Raw genomic sequence first — 23,501 nt, 5'->3', positions numbered from 1 at the left:
GCAACAATTGACCCCCCGCAGCAACATAAGACCCCCCCAGCCAACAAAAATAGACCTACCCAGCAACAGTAGACCCCCACAAAAAATAGATCCAGTGACAATAGATCCCCCCAGCAGCCAACATCAATAGACCCTCCAGCACACCTTGCCATAAAATACATTCAGTGCTATAGGTTGCGGAACTGTGTCCCCCCCCCCCCCCCCCCGTTCCCGCTGAAAAAAAGCCCTGAGTGTGACATGTTTGTTATTTAAAAAAAACAAACAAAAAAAACAAACAAACCTTTTGACCCCGTTCACACTGGGGCGATCCGACTTGCCGGGGCGACCTCACAGGTCGGTGTGCGCAGCTCGCACCTTGACCTCGGAGCGGCCGGCACGGACTTCATAACATTGAAGTCAATGCAAGTCGCCTCCAGGTCGCCCCAAAGTAGTACAGGATCCTTTTTCTAAGTCGGAGCGACTTGTGTCACTCCTATTAGAACGGGTCCTGTGCTAATCAATGGCAGGTGACCCACTGCGACTTGTCAAGTCGCCTGACAAGTCGCGCTAGTGTGAATGGGGTCTTAAAGTGGTTGTAAGGCCCCTCTCACACTTGTGAGATTTGTCCTGCAACTTGGTAAAGCAAAGCGCAAAACGTAGCAATGTGCATGTCAGCTTGACGCGTTTTGTCATAAAACTGACGTCATCGGAAGCTTTCGAATGTTCAAAATGTTCACTGTTCCTGAGATCGGTGCCTGAAAACATCCAGCGTATGGAAAAGACCCTCCGGGAGGTTATGCCAAGCATCCCACTGAGATCAAGGAGATCTTGAAAAGGCTTATTTGGACCCCTACTTGCCATATAGTAAGAGGGGTCAACATTAATTTTCTGGTAGCCTGAGAACTATATACTGTAAACTCCTTCTGCTTGTCTGGCTGTCAGTCCCTGGCTTCTTATATTTCTTGGTTAATTCAACAGTGGAATTGATAATTCCTGGCTCTGTTCCTATCCACCTGGGAGTTTTGGGTGTCCTCGCCAACCTTTGTGTGTTCCAGCTCCTCCTGTTTCAGTTACTAGAATATAATCGTAGCCCCAAACCCCAACCTGAAGATTTAATCTAGCTCCCAAACATGATGTCAAACTGAACCTAACCTAAAACCAGGGCTTTTTTTCAGCGGGAACGCGGGGGAACGCAGTTCCGGCACCTCCAGGACTGAATGTATGTAATAGCAAGGGGAGCTGGAGGTGTGCTGCAGGGTCTGTTGATGCTGGTTGCTGGGGATCTAATGTCACTGGAGGGAATCTATTATTGCAGGGGGGTCTGTTGCTGGGGAGATCTGTTGTTGCTGGCAGGGGATCTATTGTTGCTAAGGGTGGGTCTTATGTTGCTGGGGGGTCAGTGGTTTCTAGGAGGGATCTACTGTTGCGGAAGAGGTCTATTGTTGCTGGCTGCTGGAAGATCTGTTGTTGCTTCCAGGGGTCTATTGTTGCTGAGGAAAGGGGTGGTATTTTCTTGTAGGTGGTCCATTGTTGCTGAGGGGGGGAGGGATCTATTCTTCCAGAGGGTCTGCTGATGCTGGCTGCGAGGAGATCTGTTGTTGCTGCAAGGGAGGGGGGTGTTTTGTTGTGAATGGTCCATTGTTACTGGCTGCAGGGGATCTATTCTACTGCTTTTCTTGTTATCATTAACAAGCTCAATACAAATTAGTTAGTACCACAAATGTTACTGTATCTAAAAGGGGTGGTCTTGGAAGGGGGTAATGGGTGGAACCAAGAAACGGTGCTCAGAGGTGGGTAGGGGCGGAGAGAAGGGGTGACTTGAAAAGGGGGAGTTCCTGCACATATTCCCTGTGAAAAAAAGCCTTGCCTAAAACCAAACCTAACTCGCAGCAATCATTTTAATGCAACATAATCCCTAAACTGTAGCCTTAGGCTGAACCTAACCCCAAACTCTAACCTCAAAGTCAACGTAACCCCTAATCCTAATCTGAAGCCTCAAACTAACTACCAAACCTAACCTCAAAGCAAACCTTTGCTTTGCCAATTCGGGGGCAGAGCAACAAAATTGCTTTAACCCCCCCCCCCCCCGCCTCTGACCCCCTTAATTACTTTCTTTTCCTGTCACCTAAGAATCACATACAGTGAAAGTATTCACAGCGCTTCACTTTTTCCACATTTATGTTACAGCCTTATTCCAAAAAGGATTAAATTCATTATTTTCCTCAAAATTCTACAAAAAATCCCCCATAATGACAACGTGGAAGAAGTTTTTTTAAAAAAGAATAAAATCCCATATACTGTACATAAGTATTCACAGCCTTTGCTCAATACTTTGTTGAAGCACCTTTGGCACCAATTTCAGCCTCAAGTCTTTTTGAGTATGATGCTACAAGCTTGGCACTCCTATTTTTGGGCAGTTTCTCCCATTGTTCTTTGCAGGACCTCTCAAGCTCCATCAGGTTGGATGGGGAGCGTTGGTGCACAGCCATTTTCAGATCTCTCCAGAGATGTTCAATCGGGCTTAAGTCTGGGATCTGGCTGGGCCACTCAAGGACATTCACAGAGTTGTCCCCTAGCCACGCCTTCCTAATCTTGGCTGCGTGCTTAGGTTCGTTGTCCTGTTGAAAGATGAACCTTCACCCCAGTCTGAGGTCCAGAGCTCACTGGAGCAGATTTTCATCAAGGATGTCTCTGTACATTCTTGCATTCATCTTTCCCTCAATCCTGACTAGTCTCCCAGTTCCTGCCGCTGAAAAACATCCCCACAGCATGATGCTGCCACCACCATGCTTCACTGTAGGGATGGCATTGGCGAGGTGATGAGAGGTGTTTGATTTCCTCAGGACATGACGCTTGCCATTCAGGCCAAAGAGTTCAATCTCTGTTTCATCAGACCAGAGAATTTTGTTTCTCATGGTCTGAGAGTCCTTCAGGTGCCTTTTGGCAAACTCCAGGCAGGCTGTCATGTGCCTTTTACTGAGAAGTGTCTTCCGTCTGGCCACTCTACTATGTAGGCCTGATTGGTGGAGTGCTGCAGAGATGGTTGTTCTTCTGGAACATTCTCCTCTCTCCACAGAGAAACTCTGGAACTCTGTCAGAGTGACCATCGGGTTCTTGGTCACCTTCCTAACCAAGGCCCCTATCCCCCGATCACTCAGTTCGGCCGGGCGGGCCTCTCTAGAAATAGTCCTGGTGGTTCCAGACTTCTTCCATTTATGGATGATGGAGGCCACTGTGCTCATTGGAACCTTCAATGTTGCAGAAATGTTTCTGTACCCTTCCCCAGATCTGTGCCTCCATGCAATCCTGTCTCAGAGGTCTACAGACGATTCCTTGGACTTCATGGCTTGGTTTGTGCTCTGACATGCACTTTTAACTGGTGGACCTTATATAGACAGGTGTGTGCCTTTCCAAATCATGACCAATCAACTGAATTTACCACTTATAGACTCAAACCAAGTTGTAGAAACATCTCAAGGATGATCAGTGAAAACAGGATGCACCTGAGCTCAATTTTGACTGTCATGGCAAAGGCTCTGAATTCCCATGCACATGTGATTTTTTTTCATTTTTTATTTTTCTAAAATTTGCAAAGATTGTAAAGGAGCTTCTTTCATGTTGTCATTATGGGGGATTGTTTGTAGAATTTCAAGGAAAATAATGAATTTTTTCCATTTTGGAATAGGGCTGTAACATCACCAAATGTGGAAAAAGTGAAGCGCTGTGAATTTTTTCCAGATGCACTGTATGTTCCTGCTAAACATGCTACACGCCTGGATGTCAGTCCCTGGCTTGCTATGTCTTGGTTACTCCGATACTGAAATCTCTTTGCCATAACTCCCAACTCTGTTCCTTTTGGATGGGTATAGGAATGCTCCCGGTACTAAGGTTCACCACACTTGATTGTGTATTTGATAAGTTTATTGAAGGTAATAGTTCACAGGAAACAGGTATAGCCAACCCGTTTAGGGGAGCGGCCTTCTCCTTTCTTGGGGCTGTGGATGTGATGGGAACAGACCTGGAGTCAGAGAGAAAACTGGAACAGCGATGTGGCTGAGGATGAGGCCCATTAAAAGTTGCTTGATCTCACAGAGTGGTGGCATGGCCAAACAACTTTTAATGGGCCTCATCCTTTGACCCAAAACACGTTGGCTATACCCTGTTTCCCTGAAAATAAGCCCTACCCCGAATATAAGACCTAGCGTTATTTTCGGGAATGGCTGCAATATAAGCCCTACCCCGAAAATAAGCCATATTTAAAGTTGTTGTAAAAACATGTAATCTATTTTGTAAAAAGGTTCAGTGATGGCGAACCTTGGCACCCCAGATGTTTTGGAAATACATTTCCCATGATGCTCATGAACTCGCAAGTGTAGTTGAGCATCATGGGAAATGTAGTTCCAAAACATCTGGGGTGCCAAGGTTCGTCATCACTGGGTTATATAATGTACAGTGTTTCTTCTTTTGTAACTTTATTGTGGCAAATACATTATTTACCGTGCTGCTGGGCGCTCACGTTACCCGCCGGAGATCTTCTCCTCTCCTCCAGTCTGAAGTCAGTGGCCTCTCCCTCTTCAGTGCTCAGAGCGGGGAAGAAGAGCTCCGGCGGGTCACGTGAGCGCCCAGCAGCGCAGTAAATAAGCTATTTGCCACAATAAAGTTACAAAAAGGAGACACACTGTACATTATATAATCTTTTTACAAAACCGATTACATAATTTAATTTACATTAAAATTTACATAATACGGTACATTAACCAAGGTTTATTTTTGGGATTACAGAATGTCATAATGCTGACTCCTGAGCTAATAGGGGGAGAGAAGAACGGGGACACAGGAACTTTTTTAAAAACATTTAATTGTTTTATTCCAGGTTTTTTAGAACATAGAGAGTGATAAATAAATAAGACCTCCCCTGAAAATAAGCCCTAGTGTGTTTTTTGTAGCCAAAATTATTATAAGACCCTGTCTTATTTTCTGGGAAACACGGTACTTGTTACCTATGAACTATTACCTTCAATAAACTTCTCAAATATACCCTCAAGTGTGGAGAACCTTTGTACCGGACACACCCTCATACCCATCAACAAAATTCTTCTGCGAAGAGTCTCTGACATTGCTGTCAGAGAGGTACCAGTCTGGGACCTTAACGGTGTCCACCTACACTGCACCTTCTTTGGATATTAACCCCCCCTGGAAGGAAGACTGACTGCTTAGTGCATCCACCAATATCAAGGCTTAAATCGGTCCAACTACTGTGGACAAGTCTGTTCCTGTCCGCATGGGAGTTTGGGGTTTTCCACCCACCTTTTGTGTGTTCCAGCTGTAGCGCTACCTCCGTAGAAGCCGCTAGAAAGATGCCCAGGGTTCCTTTACGTTACAATTTTACTGCAGCCATGCATGCAGTCCCAGTCATTCTTCGGCACAATGAACTGTCCAAGGGTTTTCTTTTTGTATTTTTTTTAGGGTAACTTGGATAGGGTTAGGGAAGTGAGCGTACTCCAAAACTATGTACAAGTAGGAGGACACTTATCCTCTATAGAACTATGAGCATGTAGCAAGTCCTTTCCCTAGGGATTAAGTTGACTAAGCTCTTCAGGACACTTGGCAATATGTCCCCTTTACAGACACAGCTGACTCTAACACCCAATGGATGGCAGTCCAAAGTCTCTAGAATCTCTCTCTCCAATCTGTACTTATAAATGTCCTTGGAAGGTTGGTTGCCTCCTTCCAACATCCATGCAACACCTCTCCCAGTGATACCAGACTAGATCCTCAGACAGCAGTCCCTCAGTCAGCTCTCTGCAGCTTCCAGCAAAGCAGGACCTCAGGTCGTCCACATGAGGCCTCAACACAACGCAGGCACATGGCAGGATGGCCTAAGGGGGTAAGCAGCTGTGATCACCTTCCAAGGAAAAAAACCTGGAAGCTCTGAGTCTCAGACTATTTTTACAGACTCCCAGCAGCCATCTGGGTCACATTCCCAGGGATTGGCCACGGGTGTATAAATAAATATTCATGCTGGCCATTTGCCTTGCTCCAAACCTATATTGCAGAACAACCCCCAGTTCTCCAGAAAGCAGAGAGAGCAATCAAACGTGCTGCAAATTAAACATTGAACAGACCAAATTAATCAAACACAGCCACACTGGATACAGTGAGCCAAAACGTAATGTACCCAATCCTAGCACCTATCTAGGAGGATGCTACACAGCTTTTCCCCATAATATCAAATAAATATGCTGGTAGTCGAAGCAGGTGTCCAGAGATCTCACCTTATCTTGGGAATGGCAAGATCTCATCAATTGAGTCCCTGAGAGCGCTAAAGGGAACTGTAAGTTGGTTTAACACCCCAGCATCTACCAAACACTGTTTTGGGTGGATTGAGTGTATTGATTAATTAATAATTTCCAAAACACGTCCGCTGAGTTTTAGTAGGCAAATGGAGGTTATAATTCCATATGTGACTTCTCTTTATAGAAAGTCTATTAAGTCCCATTTTTAATGGCTATAGAAAGTGTCGTGTTTTTGCCACTGGAGAGAGTAATCTGCTAATGAAAAGTGCCCAACCAATTATATGTGCAGAATAATAATTGTATGCATCAGCTGAAATGTCCATGTCCTATTTTCTAGATATCGGACGTTTGTGTCAGAAGACGCAGCCCCCAACACCCTGGTGGCCACAGTACAAGCGTTCGACCCTGACGGAGACCGAGTCACTTATGAAATCTCTGAAGGAAACAAGGAGGGAAATTTCGTTATTGATCCTCAGAAAGGTAATCACGGTTTCGAGTAGCAGACTCCAGAGTGTTTACGCGTCAGACTGTGCAAATAGAGTTTCTGAAGGCACTTTATTGATTGGACCCGGCGTTTTCTACCCAACAGAAATCAATGCAATAAAGCACTTGGTGTCATCAGACTAGAGATGCAATTATTCTGCGGCCAAACCGATAGATTGCGGGCTCTCTCTTATAATAAGTAGTTTGCAGGGAGGAATGGTGATATAAAGACTGTGCACATTCAGAGTGTACTGTAATCGGGTCAGCGAACAAAGCATTCTGATTGGTTGGTGTGGGTCAGCGCCCCTTTGTACATTATCTTTTTCTGTTGCCGTTCTGAAGAAGACTGTTCTTTACATTTGCAGAAATAAAATAAATAGGCTATTCGAGGATAAAATATAAAAGTATTTCCAATCTGGAGCAGAAATCTATTTAAGATTAGATGTGCTCAGTCTTTCGGGTTGAGTGACAGCCAGCATAGTTCAACCCCCTCTAAACCCAGTCTATCCCGGACCAGCCCCCAGCATGTGACTGGGCAGTGAAAGGAGAAGCAGAACAGTAATGAGCTCAGCTCTTTGTCACTCTGCTTCCTCCTCCTATCAGCAGTGCCGGAACAAGGTCATCTAGAGCAGTGGTCCTCAACTCCGGTCCTCGGGGCCCACTAACAGGCCAGGTTCGCAAGATAACTAAATTACATCACAGGTGATCTCATTTGCTGCTCAGTGATTGCAGTATTCTAGTCTGCATCTTCCCAAGGTAATACTTAAAGCGGAGTTCCGGGCAGAGAAACGTTTTTTTGTTGAACATACCCCCGGGACAGTCAGGGCTAGCACATTCCACAATGGCTAGCCTCTGATCTGTCCCGGTTCGCACTTACCTTTTAGAAGAAATACTTACTTAGAAATTTTCTTCCACAGCGTTTCCATCTCGGTTGTGGGCAGCTGAAGCCGGCGCGGTCCTCTTCTCTGTCTTCTTCCGCGTCTTCGTGTCCCAGAATGCACTGCACCGGCCCCTCTCGTCACTTCCGGCGCGGCGCCGCATTCCTAAACAGCTTCTGGGCATGCCCAGAAGCTGTTTAGCAGGGGAATGCGGCGTCGCCCGGAAATGACGAGTGGGGCCGGTGCGGCGCATTGATTCCTGGGAGCTATGACGTTTAGCTCCCAGGAATCATCGCGAGGCAGGAAGTGACGGGGTGAGCCTCGGCGCTGGAGGAGGAAGCTGTCATAGGTGAGTATTTACGATCGTCAATAAAAAGGTGAGTAAACAAAAAAAAAAAATAACTATCCAATTCCTTTTCAGGTGCGGCATACCTAGCGGAGGGGCACAAAAAAAAAATCTTTTTTGTGCCCGGAACTCCGCTTTAAAATCCGGCCTGTTAGTGGCCCCGAGGATCGGAGTTGAGGACCACTGATCTAGAGCAGTGGTCCTCAACTCCGGTCCTCGGGGCCACTAACAGGCCAGATTTTAAGTATTACCTTGGGGAGATGCAGACTAGAATACTTAAAATCTGGCCTGTTAGTGGCCCCGAGGACCGGAGTTGAGGACCACTAATCTAGAGCACAGAGCCAAATTGGCGAACCCCCCCCCCCCCCCCAAGATGCATGAGCATTCTGTGTCAGCAAAAAAAAATCAAGCTCTAATCTGCATGCTTACCCTAAGCATACATTTCCCCTCCTCCCAGTACAAATCCACCCCCTGCTGCAATCCCCTTCCCAGAATGAATCTTTGCCCCCCCCCCCTCCCCCAAACCTCTCCCCAGCTCATCATTTAGAAGAAATTGGATTGGTCACAAAATTTTTTCATTTTTGTCGTATGCAAAATTTCACTCAAGTGGAAATTCTCAATTTTAATAAAATTTGCCTGGAAAAAAAATACAGGAAATAAGATAAATGTTTTAATTTTCCCCACTAAGGATGTGTGTTTTTAGTTTATTTTATAGTTGTATTTGTAAAATTGTTTCCCGTATTTGTTTGTGTGTTTGATTGTTATTTGTATATATAAAAAGAAACACCATTCCACAATTGTGCAAAAAAAAAAAATTATTAAAAATAATCTCACAAACGAACTTAAATTAGAGAGATGGCATTCCCCAAATGCCAGGATAGATGACACCAAATAATTGTATAAATGAGTTGTCCCTCACAAGTTTAAATAAGCATTATGTTTTGAGTTGGCACATTAATCACTGTGTTGTTGGACTGGATGTATTGTATAATTTATACACAATATTGTATTTTTATTACGATTTTCATCATAAAGAGTTACAATAAAAAAGAAAAGAACAGGGCTTAAATATACAGTAGAGCCTGTAGGAACATTAAGTACAATTAGTGACATGGTAAAGCTCTTAGTATACATTGCTTAAAAAAAAAAAAAAATATTAAAACAGAATTGCAAATATGCATTTAAGGTATTGAATACCAAATAAAAAAAATAAAAAAAAAGGGGGGGGGGAGGAGAAAAGGGGAGTTTCTGGGGGTTTTGAGGCCAGGTAGAGGAATTCTAAAAATTCTAAGATAGTAGAGTTGTATAGTTTATGACTTGTACTGCCATTTTTTTATTCATTTAACCACTAGAGCATTTTTCTGTCTTACGTCTGGGCCACTTTTTGCGATTCGCGCTGTGCGACTTTAACTGACAATTTACGTCCTTTTTTTCCCACAAGCAGAGCTTTCTTTTGGTGGTATTTGATCACCTGTGCGATTTTTACTTTTTGCGCTATAAACAAAAAAAGAGCGTTTATTTTGAAAAAATAACAATATTTTTAACATTTTTTTATATGAAATTCTCCCCAAAAAAGATGTAAAAAACAATTTTTTTTTAAATTTTTGGCCAATTTGTTTTCTGCTACCCATGTTTGGTAAAAAAAATCACAATAAGCGTATTTTGATTGGTTTGCGCAAAAGTTATTGCGTTTACTAACTAAGGGAAAGATTTATGTCATTTTTGGTGGTTTTTTTTTTAACGAGTAATGGCGGCGATCTGCGATTTTTTTTGCGGGACTGCGACATTGCGGCGGACAGATCGGACCCTTGACTGACATTTTTGACACTTTTGGGGGTACCAGTGACATTACTGCAGTAATCAGTGCTATAAATATGCACTGTTACTGTAAAAATGACACTGGCAGGGAAGGGGTTAATTTTATTGGAGAGGGAGGGGTTAATGTATGCCTGGTGCTTACTGACGTGTGGGGGGGGGGGGGTGACTGTGTGAGCCAGGGACAGATCGGATGTTCAGCTATGCTGAACACTCCGATCTGTCACTCCCTGTCACTTAGGAGATCCGCCCGCTCTGTTTACACAGGCGGGCGGATCTCCAAACTGGATTCCCCGACGACCGGGGCAGAGCGTCGGCGATCGCCGCCGCTCCTCCCCTGGCCCGACTCCCGCTGTGAATGAAAACAGCGGGAGCGCGCCTCCGGCGGCGCGCGAGCGCCGCCTACAGGGGAGGAGTCCAGCGACATAGGTCTACGTCGCTAGACGATAACGAGCCACTGTGCTGCAGTAGCAGCACAGTGGCTAGTGGGGAAGTGGTTAATTTTTGATAGAATTAATAAAATATTCTTATATGAATTATTAGAATTCTTTGAATTGTAATATACATTTTTAGAATTCTAATAAAAAGTATTAAAATTAAAAAAATACGCTAATGGAACAGGAAATAAAGCTGATATGGCACACCTGTGAGGTGGATGAATTATCTCGGCAAAGAAGTGCTCACTAACACAGATTATGGGGAGAAAATTTGATTCCAGGAATGAGAATTTTGAACAAATTGTTAATATTCTTGTATATTTTTGTATAATGTGGAATTTAATAAAATGTAATTTAAAAAATATAAAAAAATATTATTTTCAACGAAAAAAAAAAAAACAATTCTCTAATTCAGTCTACTTTCTACCAATGAAAGTTACCACATAGCAATTACACAGGAGAAGCAGACAAAGAGCTAACTAAAATAACAAGAAGAAAATAAAAATAAAAAGGGGGAGAGGCAAATACTCTGAGCCCAGACATTGTTTAAAAGATATAAATGATAATAATATCCCTTCAATGTACCAATGTACAATTTACAATTATACAGTAAGGTCAGACATCTAATTCACGGGCCATTGATCCATTAGATCTTTCATTTTGAGAGCCTACAAAGGAGCACAATTTCTCCCAATGACACGAACGATGAGGCACAATTCCTCCTAATCACACCAATAATGGGGCACAATTCCTCCTAATCACACCAATAATGGGGCACAATTCCTCCTAATCACACCAATAATGGGGCACAATTCCTCCCAATGACACCAATGGTAAGGCACAATGCCTCCCAATGACATCAGCAATAATGCACAATTCCTACCAAGGACCAGTGCTGTATCTGGGCCTAGGCCAACAAGGCCCAGGCCTAGGGCGGCACTTTGCAGGGGGGCAGCAAAAAGCTGCACCCTGCACGAAAAAAAAACAGTCTCCTCCTGGCACGAAAAGGGCCCCCGCCGGCTTGCGCTACACTTTTTGTATAGTGCCAGTCTTATGTGGTGAATTGGGCTGGAGGGCAGGGTCCAGGAGGCAAATCAGTCTGGTGCCCACATAAAGCGGTCACACTGCTACCTACCAGTATGATAATACCGACCGGTCAGGACATTCGGACAGACCGCAGGCCACTGACCACAACTGGCCCGATGGCCGCCAATGCTAATAAGTGTGGCACTGCAGCCAAATGTTCCACCTACTCTCCTCTACCCCCAGGCACTGATGGGCACTCATATGCTGCACTGATGGACGCTAATAGGCTGTACTGATGGGCACTAATATGCTGCTTTGATGGCCACTAATGAGGCGGCAATGGTGTATACTGATAAACTGCACCGATGGGCATTAATGAGGCTGCACTGATGGGCACTGATGGGCACTGATGAGGCTTAACCTATGGGAAATGATGAGGCTGCACTGATAGACTGTGGTTGTGGTTTACAGATGACAGGGCGGGTCATAAACAGGAAGGGGTATGGCCTTTACAGGAAGGGGTGGGTCATATTTAAATTAGGGGGTGCACAAGTTTAGTCAGGCCTAGGGCAGCACAAAACCTAAATACGTCACTGCCAAAAACACCAACGATGGGCCACAATTCCTCCCAATGACACCAATAGTGAGGCACAATTCCTCCTAATAACACAAATGATGAGGCACAATTCCTTCCAATGACCCCAATGGTGAGGTACAAGTCCTCCCAAGGACACCATCGTTGGGGCACAATTAATCTCAATAACACCAATGATGGGACACAGTTCCTCTCAATGACACAAATGGTAAGGCACAATTCCTCCCAATGACACCAATGGTGAGGTTCAGTGCCTCCCAACAACACCAATGACTTGAACGATGCAGCCTTACTCCTCACAATGAAAACAATGGTGAGGCACAATTCCTCCCAATGACACCATCATTGGGGCACAATTCCTCTCAAGGACACAAACATTGGGGCACAATTGCTCCCAGTGATACCAAGGGCGGGGCACAATTCCTCTTAATGACACCAATGGTAAGGCACAATTCCTCCCAATGACACCAATGATGGGGCACAATTCCCCTACAATGACACAAACGATAAGGCACAATTCCTCCAAATGACACAAATGGTGAGGCACAATTCCTCCCAAAGACCCCGATGGTGAGTCACAATAGCTCCCAATAACACCAACAATAGGGCACAATTTCTCCTAATAACACCCACAATAGGGCACAATTCCTTCCAATGACACCATCGTTGGGGCACAATTCTTCCCAAGGACATCAACAATGGGGCACAATTCATCCCAAGGACACCAACAATGAGGCACAATTCATCCCAAGGACACCAACAATGGGGCACAATTCATCCCAAGGACACCAACAATAGGGCACAATTCCTCCCAAGGACACTAACAATGGGGCACAATTCCTCCCAAGGAAGCCAACAATAGGGCACAATTTCTCCAAATGACACCAACAATAGGGCACAATTTCTTTCAATGACACCATCATTGGGGCACAATTCCTCCTAAGGACACCAACAATGGGAAACAATTCCCCCCAAGGACACCAACAATAGGGCACAATTCATCCCAAGAACACCAACAATGGGGCACAATTCCTCCCAAGGACACCAACAATAGGGCACTCTTTCTCCAAATGACACCAACAATGGGGCACAATTCCTCCCAAGAACACCAACAATGGGGCAAAATTCCTCCCAAGGATGCCAACGATAGGGCACATTTTCTCCAAATGACACCAACAACAGGGCACAATTCCTTCCAATGACACCATCCTTGGGGCACAATTCCTCCTAAGGACACCAACAATGGGAAACCATTTCCCCCCAAGGACACCAACAATGGGGCACAATTCCTCCCAAGGATACCAACAATGTGGCACAATTCCTTCCAAGGACACCAACAATAGGGCACAATTCATCCCAAGGACACCAACAATGGGGCACAATTCATCCCAAGGACACCAACAATAGGGCACAATTCCTCCCAAGGATGCCAACGATAGGGCACAATTCCTTCCAATGACACCAATGATGTGGCATTGTTTACTCCCACTGACGCCGGTACATTATCTACTGACACTGGCAAAAATCTGGTCCAACTAAAGTCTGAATGACAGTAAACTGGCCCTTTGTTTAGAAAATTCTGAGACCCCTGATATGTACGATTGCTTGAAATCCTATTGAATGTAAGGATCAAACTAATATTTTTATCTTCTGTCTATTACCAGGTCTTATTCGCCTCGGCCCAAGCCCTCTTCCCCAGCTTCATGGTACTGAGTACATCTTGTATGTAACAGCGGCAGATGACAACGCCTCCGGCGGGCCGCACAGCCTCACCAGCACGGCGACAGTCATCGTTCGAGTGGATGATATCAATAATAACAAGCCCATTTTTCATCAGGTGTGTTTGAGTTCCCTTTATTTCTCAAGTCACCAATCGGCATACTGTATATCCAAGTCCCAAACTGGAGCTTACTCAGAGTTGAGGAGCCCGCCCCATGTGACAGCACTGAGAAAGGTAGAGTGATGAGTCATATGCTCCCTATACTCAGAAGTACTAAATATTTCACTATATCCAGGGCTGCTGTTAGAAATCACGGGGCCCCGTACAGCCTACCTGGGGCCGCTGCCCCCCCCCCCCCCAAAATTTATCAAGACAATATTTTCACTAAAAATACACTAAAATCATTATTAGCGGACAGTACAACTACATAGATCAGACCACAATGAGTGACAAATGAGGAGGAAAGAGGGACAGAGGGACTTTGTTCCGAATGAGGGACAGTCCCTTGAACTCCGGGACAATTGGGAGCTATGGAATCCTATGGCTGTTTGCGATATGCTTTAGATTTGTCTTCGTCAAATTCCAGACACCCATGATCACCCGAGGAAACAACTCAATAAATGGATTAGGAAAAGATTTTCCAGCGCTCTGGAAAATCTTTGTCAGAGACACGGGGTGGGATGGGGGTACCAGACACACAAAGGCTCATTGTAATTCACAGCCCCTAATTTTCAGCAGAAGCCCCAGGGCCAATAGGTGCAGAAACTCCCCTTTCCAAGTCACCTCTTGTCTCCGCCCTCTACCCACCTCTGAGCACTATTCCTTGGTTCCACCCCTTACCCATCTACCATGACCACCCCTTTTAAAGAATTCAGAAGCATGTAACATTTGGGCTACTAAACAATTTGTATGGAACTCGTTATTAATAACAGGAAAATAAGTAAAATAGATCCCCTGCAGCTAGCAACAATAGATCCCCCCAGCAACAATGAACCACCTGCAACAAAATACCCCCCTAACAACAATACACCCCCAGCAGCAACAGCAGATCTCCCCACAGCCAGAATTATTAGACCCTCCCCCCCAACAACAATAGATGCCCCCAGCAATAATGGACCACCTACAACAAAATAGACCCCCTGCTGCAACAATTGCATCAATAGACCATCCAGCAGCCAACAACAACTAGACCCCTCCCTCAACAGCAGATCCCTCCCAGCAACAACTGACCCCCCCCCCAGCAAAATAGGACCCATCCATCAACCACAGTTCCCCCCAGCAACAATGAACCACAAACAACAAAATACCCCACCCCAGCAACTATAGACCCCCGGCAGCAACAGCAGATCTCCCCACAGCCACCATCAATAGATGCCCCCAGAAACAATAGACCACCTACAACTAAATAACCCCCATCAACAATAGTCCCCCCTGCAGCAACAACAGCATCAATAGACCCTCCAGCAGTCAACAACAAATAGACCCCTCCCTCAACAGTAGATCCCTCCAGCAACAATAGATCCCCCTGAAAAAATATATCCCCTCCAGCGGCAATAGATCCCCCAGTAGCCAGCATCAACAGACCCTGCAGCACACCCCAGTACCACTTGCTATTACATACATTCAGTGCTGGAGGTGCCCACTGAAAAAAAGCCTCGAGTATCCCTCTTCTCAAAGATGCATTGACAATTATTTTAAGGTGACGGTAGTTCTGTAAATGACCCAGCTTAGCAAATTTGTCTTTGTAGTGTGCCGAGTACAGCAAGAACGCCTCGATTCTAGAAAACCAGCCCCTGGGGACATTTGTGCTTCAAGTGGAGGCGAAAGATGCTGACAGCGGAGTGAACGGGCAAGTGAAATATGGGATCGTGCACAGAGAGGGATACTTACCTGCCTTCACCATCCACCCCGATACAGGTAACACCCTTGTACCATTGGTTTTACTGTCCGTGCCCCTGTTCAGAAGATTTCACCTCACTTTCTGTCCCTGAGACAATCGGATTTGGAAGGTTTTGGGTTGTTGTGGAAGCAAAGATTGGTGACAAAGCTTCAGTGGAGACACCTTTTTCCCATAATAACTCTTACAGGAGTAAATTTCCCTTCCTTGGGGTAGATTTCCTCTCACTTCCTGTAAACATGACTCATTTGTACCTCGGGGACAGCCTGTACCTCTAAGGAGGACCTTCCACTGTCCTTGTAAAGAGAACATTTTCCCAGCAGTACCGGAATAGGTTCTTCCAACGTCCAGGATGAGGATGCAGAACTGCATCTCCCTCTGCCAACACATGACTTAGAATGGACATACCGCCCTGTGCCCATTCTACACCCCCTCACTCTGGCTGCCTGTGGTTGGCCCACGGTCACCCAAGTGTGGCTAATTGCTTGCCTTCTAAGGGCTGAGAGATGGTTGCACATGCATGGTGTACGCATCATGGCAGCTGATGTGCAGAGTGGGTGTGTTGGTACATGGTGTGACAGCAGTAACTTGTTGGGTAGGTGCTGGGTGGTGTGGCAGGCAGCAAACACACAGAGTCCTGATTTGCAAAGAACGTTGTATTGTAACAGCTAAATCAGCAGTACAAACAGGCCCGGTGGGAAGATCACCCGTCTGGGGCCACTTACAACTGAGCAGCAGATAATCAGCGGATAGAAGACTCCTAGATGCCAACTGCGTCTGTCACGAGGGCGGCTTGGCCAGTCTGACCCAAAGGGAGGCTTCTTGTATAGGTAGACATAGGCCCAGCTTTCTCCCTACTCCACTGGAACCTTTCCCTATCCCTATTGCTTCCACTGTTCATTAACCCTATCCTGTCCACTTGCCAAAAGCGCCAAGCCCAGGGGCCAGGGTCTTTAATGGATTCTGGCTGACCCAAGATGGCCGCCAAAGTCACATGGGGCGCTGCCATCCAATTGGATAGCTGCTTCCCCATGATTAAGGAAACCATAGAGGAACCGAGTTCCTCCCCTCTTCCTCCCTCATTGGCATTGCTGGTACGGTCAAGCACCACCTGCAGTGGAGAATAAAGACTGCACCTGCCTACAAACTATTAGAACAGAGGGTGGCTTCCCCCGTCCTGCATAACGGTGCTGCACCCTGGTCAGCTGTCCCTCCTGCCCCCTTCCCCATTATCCCGTCTCTGGTGCCCAGACTATGCACATTAAACTGTGTACATTCTGAACAAGCAGTAGAAGCACTTTAAAAGTTCTCATAGAGAGTGACCGACCTTCCAAGGACACCCATGGCCTTTCTTCTCCAATTTTATTTAGCCCCATCACCTCCTCTCCTCTCCCCCCACCCCACCCCATTGTTCTTCCCCCTTTTTTATTTTTTTTATTACTAGTCCCTTCTTTATCTACCCAATCCCTGGGCCTTCTGTCACCCTGGATATTTAATTTCCAAATTATTCCCCCTCCCCACAAGAAACTTTTAAAATCTCAGATGCTTTTGATAAATAGCAGAATTTTGGCTAAGTTGTTGCTTTGTGCACTGGTGTGCAGTCATGTTGGAATAGGAAGGGGCCATCCCTAAACTCCTCCCACAAAGTTAGGAGCATAAAATTGTCCAAAATGTCTTTTTATGCTGGTGCCTTAAGAGTTCTCTTCACTGGAACTAAGGGGCCAGGCCCAACCCCTGAGTGACAACCCCGCACCATAAACCCCCCTCCACTAAATGATTTGGACCAGTGCACAAAGCAAGGTCCATAAAGACATGGATGAGGGAGTTTGGGGTGGAAGAGCTTGACTGGTCTGCAAAGAGTCCTGACCTCAACCCGATAGAACACCTTTGGGTTAAATTAGAGTGGAGATTGTGAGCCAGGCCTTCTCGTCTAAAATCAGTGCCTGACCTCACAAATGCGCTTCTGGAAGAACGGTCAAACATTCCCATAGACACACTCCTAAACCTTGTGGAAAGCTTTATCCGAAGAACTGAAGCTGTTATATCTGCAAAGGGTGGGCCAACTCAATATTGAACCCTACAGACTAAGACTGGGATGCCATTAAAGTTTATGTGGGTGTAAAGGCAGGCGTCCCAATACTTTTGGCAAAATAGTGTGTATATATATATATATATATATAAATATGGTTCTGCAAAGGCATACAGAGATCATTGCAATATATAAAGTTTATGTAGGGCTTACCCCCAGAGGGGTCGCTGAGAATAGAAAGGTTCTCCCACAATTGGCAAAGAGGCTGCCAGTCATACATGCACAGTCTCACCACACCGCCAATTAGGGGATGTCTCTTTAGTATTTGTTGCTGAGGAACTTTAACAGGAGAGGGGTTTAGGGTCACAGGATACTCCAAAACGATCAGTAACAATGATGGGAGGACAAACGTCCCTCTAATCCAGGGGTCCTCAAACTTTTTAAACAGGGGGCCAGTTCACGGTCCCTCAGACACTGTTGGGGGGCCGGACTATTGTTTGAAAAAAATATGAACAAATTCCAATGCGCATATTTTATTTGTAGTGCACAAAAAAAACAATAAAATATTTATTGTTTTATTTATATATATATGACCACAGCGTGCCCCCTTTCAATGCAGAGTGACCACAGTGTGCCCCCTTTCAATGCAGAGTGACCACAGCGTGCCCCCTTTCAATGCAAGAGTGACCCCAGCGTGCCCCCTTTCATTGCCAGAGTGACCACAGCATGCTCCCTTTCAATGCCAGAGTGACCACAGCGTGCCCCCTTTCAATGCAGAGTGACCACAGCGTGCCCCCTTTCAATGCCAGAGTGACCCCAGCGTGCCCCCTTTCAATGCCAGAGTGACCACAGCATGCTCCCTTTCAATGCCAGAGTGACCACAGCGTGCTCCCTTTCAATGCCAGAGTGACCACAGCGTGCCCCCTTTCAATGCCAGAGTGACCACAGCGTGCCCCCTTTCAATGCCAGAGTGACCAAAGCGTGCCCCCTTTCAATGCCAGAGTGACCACAGCGTGCCCCCTTTCAATGCCAGAGTGACCCAAGTGTGCCCCCTTTCAATGCCAGAGTGACCACAGCATGCTCCCTTTCAATGCCAGAGCGAACACAGCGTGCTCCCTTTCAATGTCAGAGTGACCACAGCGTGCTCCCTTTCAATGCCAGAGTGACCACAGCATGCTCACTTTCAATGCCAGAGTGACCACAGCTTGCCCCCTTTCAATGCCAGAGTGACCACAGCGTGCCCCCTTTCAATGCCAGAGTCACCACAGCATGTCCCCTTTAAATGCAAAGCGACCAGCGTGCAGAGACTGCCAGAGAGACCAGTGCACTTACCTGCAGTGGTGGGCGGCTTCTCCTCAGTCCCCCGTGTCTCCTCAAGTCCTCCCGCCTCCTCCTCGGCCAATGACATGGGTTTGCCTTTTGGCCAATCTGATTGGCCAGGAGGAGGATCCATGTGACAATAGCGAATTTTTATTCGCTATTGTCACACAAATGGGTGGGCTAGGGCGCAGTGCTCTGCGCCCCCGGGTCCACCATTTTCTGAAGCTTATTACAGCTTCAGTGAGTGACCGACAGTCAGCCCTATGCCGATCCCGGCCGGCGGGCCGTAGTTTGAGGACCCCTGCTCTAATCCAAGGATATGCAAACTATGGCCCTCCAGCTGTTGCAAAACTACAAGTCCCATCATGCCTCTGCCTCTGGGTGTCATGCTTGTGGCTGTCAGCGTCTTGCTATGCCTCATGGGACTTGTAGTTCTGCAACATCTGGAGGGCCACAGTTTGCATATCCCTGATCTAATCTTTCAATATCAGCCTTCTGGAGGTAGCAGGGAGAGGCCAGTATATCCAAGACCCTTAAAAATGTGCTTCTGGAAGAATGGTCAAACATTCCCATAGACACACTCCTAAACCTTGTGGGCAGCCTTCCCAGAAGAGTTGAAGCTGTTATAGCTGAAAAGGGTGGGCCAACCCAATATTGAACCCTACGGACTAAGACTGGGATGCCATTAAAGTTCATGAGCGTGTAAAGGCAGGCGTCCCAATACTTTCGGTAATATCGTGTATGTACGGGGGTTAAGCTTCTTAGCAGTGTGAGAAAAGAGGATTAGATTTTGACATAAAGGAAAAGTATAAACATGTATTTAATGAGTAATATAGAAAAATAAAAAATTTTGCCCAGGAACCCCACCTCCTATCCGAGGCTCGCCGTTGATGTCCTCAATATGGCATAATACAGTAGTCCTGGCATACGGCTAAAGAAGATATATCCCTACTTTACACCTTACAGGCAAATTCTGTTCCTAACCAATTAGAATAGATAAAAAAAAAATGATGTTTTTAACCAGTTGCAAGAAACAAGGAATCCTGGTTCTACAGTATATACAGTAGTATGATCACTGCATGAGAAGATGTCCTCCATAAGTGTGCCTTTCCTATATATGTTTGCATACTTCAAATAATGAGCCATTATGGAACCGTCCTTCACTCCAATGCCTCGCTCCGTATGGAAACTAGAAAGATGTTCTCTGGTGAAGCATTAACTGTTTTACTTCCACTACGATAGTTGTCTCCCTTCTGAAGAAATTGCTGATTGTTTTATCATATCCTTTCCCATCGATTCTTGAACGGGAATGTCTGATTTATAATCCCCTGAGCAATCTCAGATTTGTAATAAAATAAGCTTCAGTGCTGTCATCCTTATAGAGCAGCTTTTCTTAACCTTCTACCATGGAGGAAACCCTAAGATAACTTTCCGGTCTCAGGGAACCCCGGCTAATAGTTACTACCTACAGCTCAAGATCAGGGACGGTGCTAGACTATTTTGCACCGTAGGCAAGGCTAGCTACTTGCACCCCCCCCCACATCGCCCCCCTTTTAACCCTACACCCCCCCCTTCATATACACCCTGCCTCTCTTTAACCCTACACTCCCCTTTATATACACACTTCCCCCCTTTGACCCTACACACCCTTTATATACACACTGACCCCCTTTAACCCTACACTCCCCTTCATATACACACTGCCCCCCTTTGACCCTAAACCCCCTTTATATACACACTGCCGCCCCTTTAACCCTACACTCCCCATTATATACACACTGCCCCCCTTTGACCCTACACCCCCCCCTTTATATACACACTGCCCCCCTTTAACCCTACACTCCCCTTCATATACACACTGCCCCCCTTTGACCCTAAACCCCCTTTATATACACACTGCCCCCTTTGAATCTACCCCCCCCCTTTATATACACACTGTCCCTCATTTAACCCTACACTCCCCTTTATATACACACTGCCCCCCTTTGACCCTACACCCCCCTTTATATACACACTGCCCCCTTTAATCCTACACATCCATTCATAAGCAAAGTGCCTCCCTTTAACCCTTCACACCCCTTTTTGTACACACTGCACCCCCCTTCCTGTACACACTGCTCCTCTTTAATGCTACACCCCCTTTCTGCACACACTGCCCCCCTTAACCCTACACATCCTTCATATACACACTGCCTCTCTTTAACCCTATACTCCCTTCATATACACACTGCCCCCCTTTAGTCCTACACCCCCCTTCATATACATACTGCTTCTCTTTAACCCTACACTTGTCATGGTCTTACCTTCTTGCTGTTCTCCTTCGTTTGACATGTGCTGGCGGCCATCTTGGTTTCTGGGTTTCTTGTAGCCTCCCACCCTGCGGCTCCTCCTTCCCACTGGGAGGAGCTGGATGCCTAGCTCATATATATAGGAGGTCTGTGGCTTCAGTTCCTTGCTTGGTCCTCCTGTGTTCACATGCTTCTAAGACTGCTGCTGCTTCTGGTCCCTGATCCTGGCTTCGTCTGACTACCCTGCTGGTTCCTGATCCTGGCTTCGTCTGACTACCCTTCTGGTTCCTGACCTCTGGCTTCGCAAAGACTCTGCTTCGGTTTTGCCATCCGTTTGGACTTTTGCTTTTCAGCTTGATTTTCAATAAAGCCTTCTTATTTTCACTTATCTGTTGTTGTACGTCTGGTTCATGGTTCCGTTACATTAGGACCAAGCCATGAATTCTGACGGTACAGGGCCATCCTCGCTACCCACGCTGGTTGCCAGACTTGATCAGCAGGATCACCTGTTGGGTCGGTTCGCCGTGGCGTTGCAAACCCTGCTTGAACGCACGGCTCATTTCGCTCCCGTTGCCGATGGGTCGGTTGTCGCTCCTGGGCCCGCTCCTACTGCCGCTCCGGTTGTTGCGCCAGAGTCTACCCCGACACCTGTTGTTGCGCCTGCGGTGTTTCGGGGTATGACCGGTTCTGCCCCCCTTCCACAGCGCTTTGGGGGAGAGCCAACTCAGTGCCGAGGTTTCCTTAACCAGGTGGGCATTTATTTCGAGTTGCTGCCACATGCCTTTCCTACTGAGAGATCAAAGGTGGGCTTCTTAATTTCGCTGCTCTCGGACAAGGCCTTGGCCTGGGCCAGCCCTTTATGGGAGAACAACAATCCGGTGGTTGCCGAGTTTTCCGGTTTTGTTGCTTCTCTTCGGAGGGTGTTCGATGTGCCGGCTCGTGCTGCCTCTGCTGCGAAGCTCCTTATGTGCATCAGACAGGGTTCACGATCCGTAGCTGAATACGCCATTGAGTTTCGTACCCTGGCAGCAGAGGTGGGCTGGAATAATGAGGCTCTGGTCGCTGCTTTCTCTCATGGTCTCTCGGATGTCTTGAAGGATGAGGTTGCAGCTAAGGACCTACCAGTGGAGCTCGAGTCTCTTATTTCTTTCTTGATTTTGATTGACACCAGACTCAGGGAGAGACCTTCCTTTAAGGAGAGTCTGCGGAGGCCTCCTAACAGATTGGCGCCGCCTACCTTTGCTGTCCCACCCGTGCCTCCCTCTCCTCCCACGCCTCCTGGGGATGACTTGGCTGGGGGTGAACCCATGCAGCTGGGCTTTGCTCGCCTGTCCGAGGGGGAGAGGGTACTCCGAAGACGCGAGGGTCGATGCATGTACTGTGGTCTCGGTGGGCATTTTCGGTTGGCATGTCCGAACCGTCCGGGAAACGCTCGCACCTGAGATCCTGTCGGGGGCAGATCTTGGGTGGAGTCTCCTCGTCCCCGGTTTCCCGTGTTGACAAACCACTGATCACTGTTGTCCTCTCCTGGGTCGGGGGCTCAGTGACGACCCAGGCGTTGGTGGACTCTGGTGCTGGTGGTTTGTTCATTGATAGTGTGTTCGCTGCCGCCAATTCCATTCCTCTGCAGGCCCGAGGTTCTCCACTGGCTCTTGAGGCGATAGACGGCAGACCCCTTCTGCCGCCACACGTGACTCATGAGACCCTTCCAGTGGGGATAGCCATTGGTGCCGTTCACAGAGAGTCGGTCTGCTTCCAGGTTATTTCGTCTCCACACTACTCGGTGGTCTTGGGGTACCCCTGGCTCCAGAAGCATAATCCGACTTTCGATTGGAGATCGGCCGAGATCCTCTCGTGGTCACCGCAGTGTGGGGCTAGTTGCATCCATGGGCCTGTCAAGTTGCTGTGTACTTCCTCGGACTCTCTGTTGCCTCCTGAATACGAGGAGTACCGGGATGTATTCGATAAGGTGCGCGCGGTTGCCCTACCTCCGCACCGCCCATACGATTGTGCCATCGAGTTACAACCTGGTGCCGTTCCTCCTCGTGGCAAGGTCTATCCACTGTCGGTAGCGGAGAATGAGGCCATGGAGGAGTACGTGAAGGAGGCGCTTTCACGCGGACACATTCGCAAATCCTCGTCCCCGGCAGGGGCTGGATTTTTCTTTGTGAAAAAGAAGGGCGGTGAGTTGAGGCCTTGCATCGATTACAGGGGTCTCAATCGCATCACGATCAAGAACGCTTACCCGATACCCTTGATTTCCGAGCTGTTCGATCGCCTTAAAGGGGCTACGGTCTTTACCAAACTCGACCTGAGGGCGGCATATAACCTTGTAAGGATCAAGGCGGGCGATGAGTGGAAGACCGCGTTTAACACCAGGACCGGTCATTAT

The 23,501-nt window shown here is 46.9% G+C and overlaps 1 protein-coding gene across 1 annotated transcript in view; it reads left to right on the top strand.

Moving 5' to 3' along the window:
• LOC309566059 (neural-cadherin-like) overlaps positions 1 to 23,501 on the top strand; it is a 214,732-nt gene that overhangs the window by 78,250 nt on the left and 112,981 nt on the right. Inside the window, exons 7-9 of the mRNA XM_082271084.1 lie at positions 6,613 to 6,755; positions 13,520 to 13,692; positions 15,324 to 15,492. Coding sequence (XP_082127210.1) covers positions 6,613 to 6,755; positions 13,520 to 13,692; positions 15,324 to 15,492 — 485 coding nt within the window. The remainder of the gene's footprint in view (positions 1 to 6,612; positions 6,756 to 13,519; positions 13,693 to 15,323; positions 15,493 to 23,501) is intronic.

Source organism: Pelophylax lessonae, assembly GCF_965119305.1.
Source record: "Pelophylax lessonae genome assembly, chromosome: 10".
Lineage (NCBI taxonomy): Eukaryota > Metazoa > Chordata > Amphibia > Anura > Ranidae > Pelophylax > Pelophylax lessonae.
The sequence above is the reverse complement of the archived record's forward strand: the minus strand, read 5'-3'. Positions and strand labels throughout refer to the sequence as shown.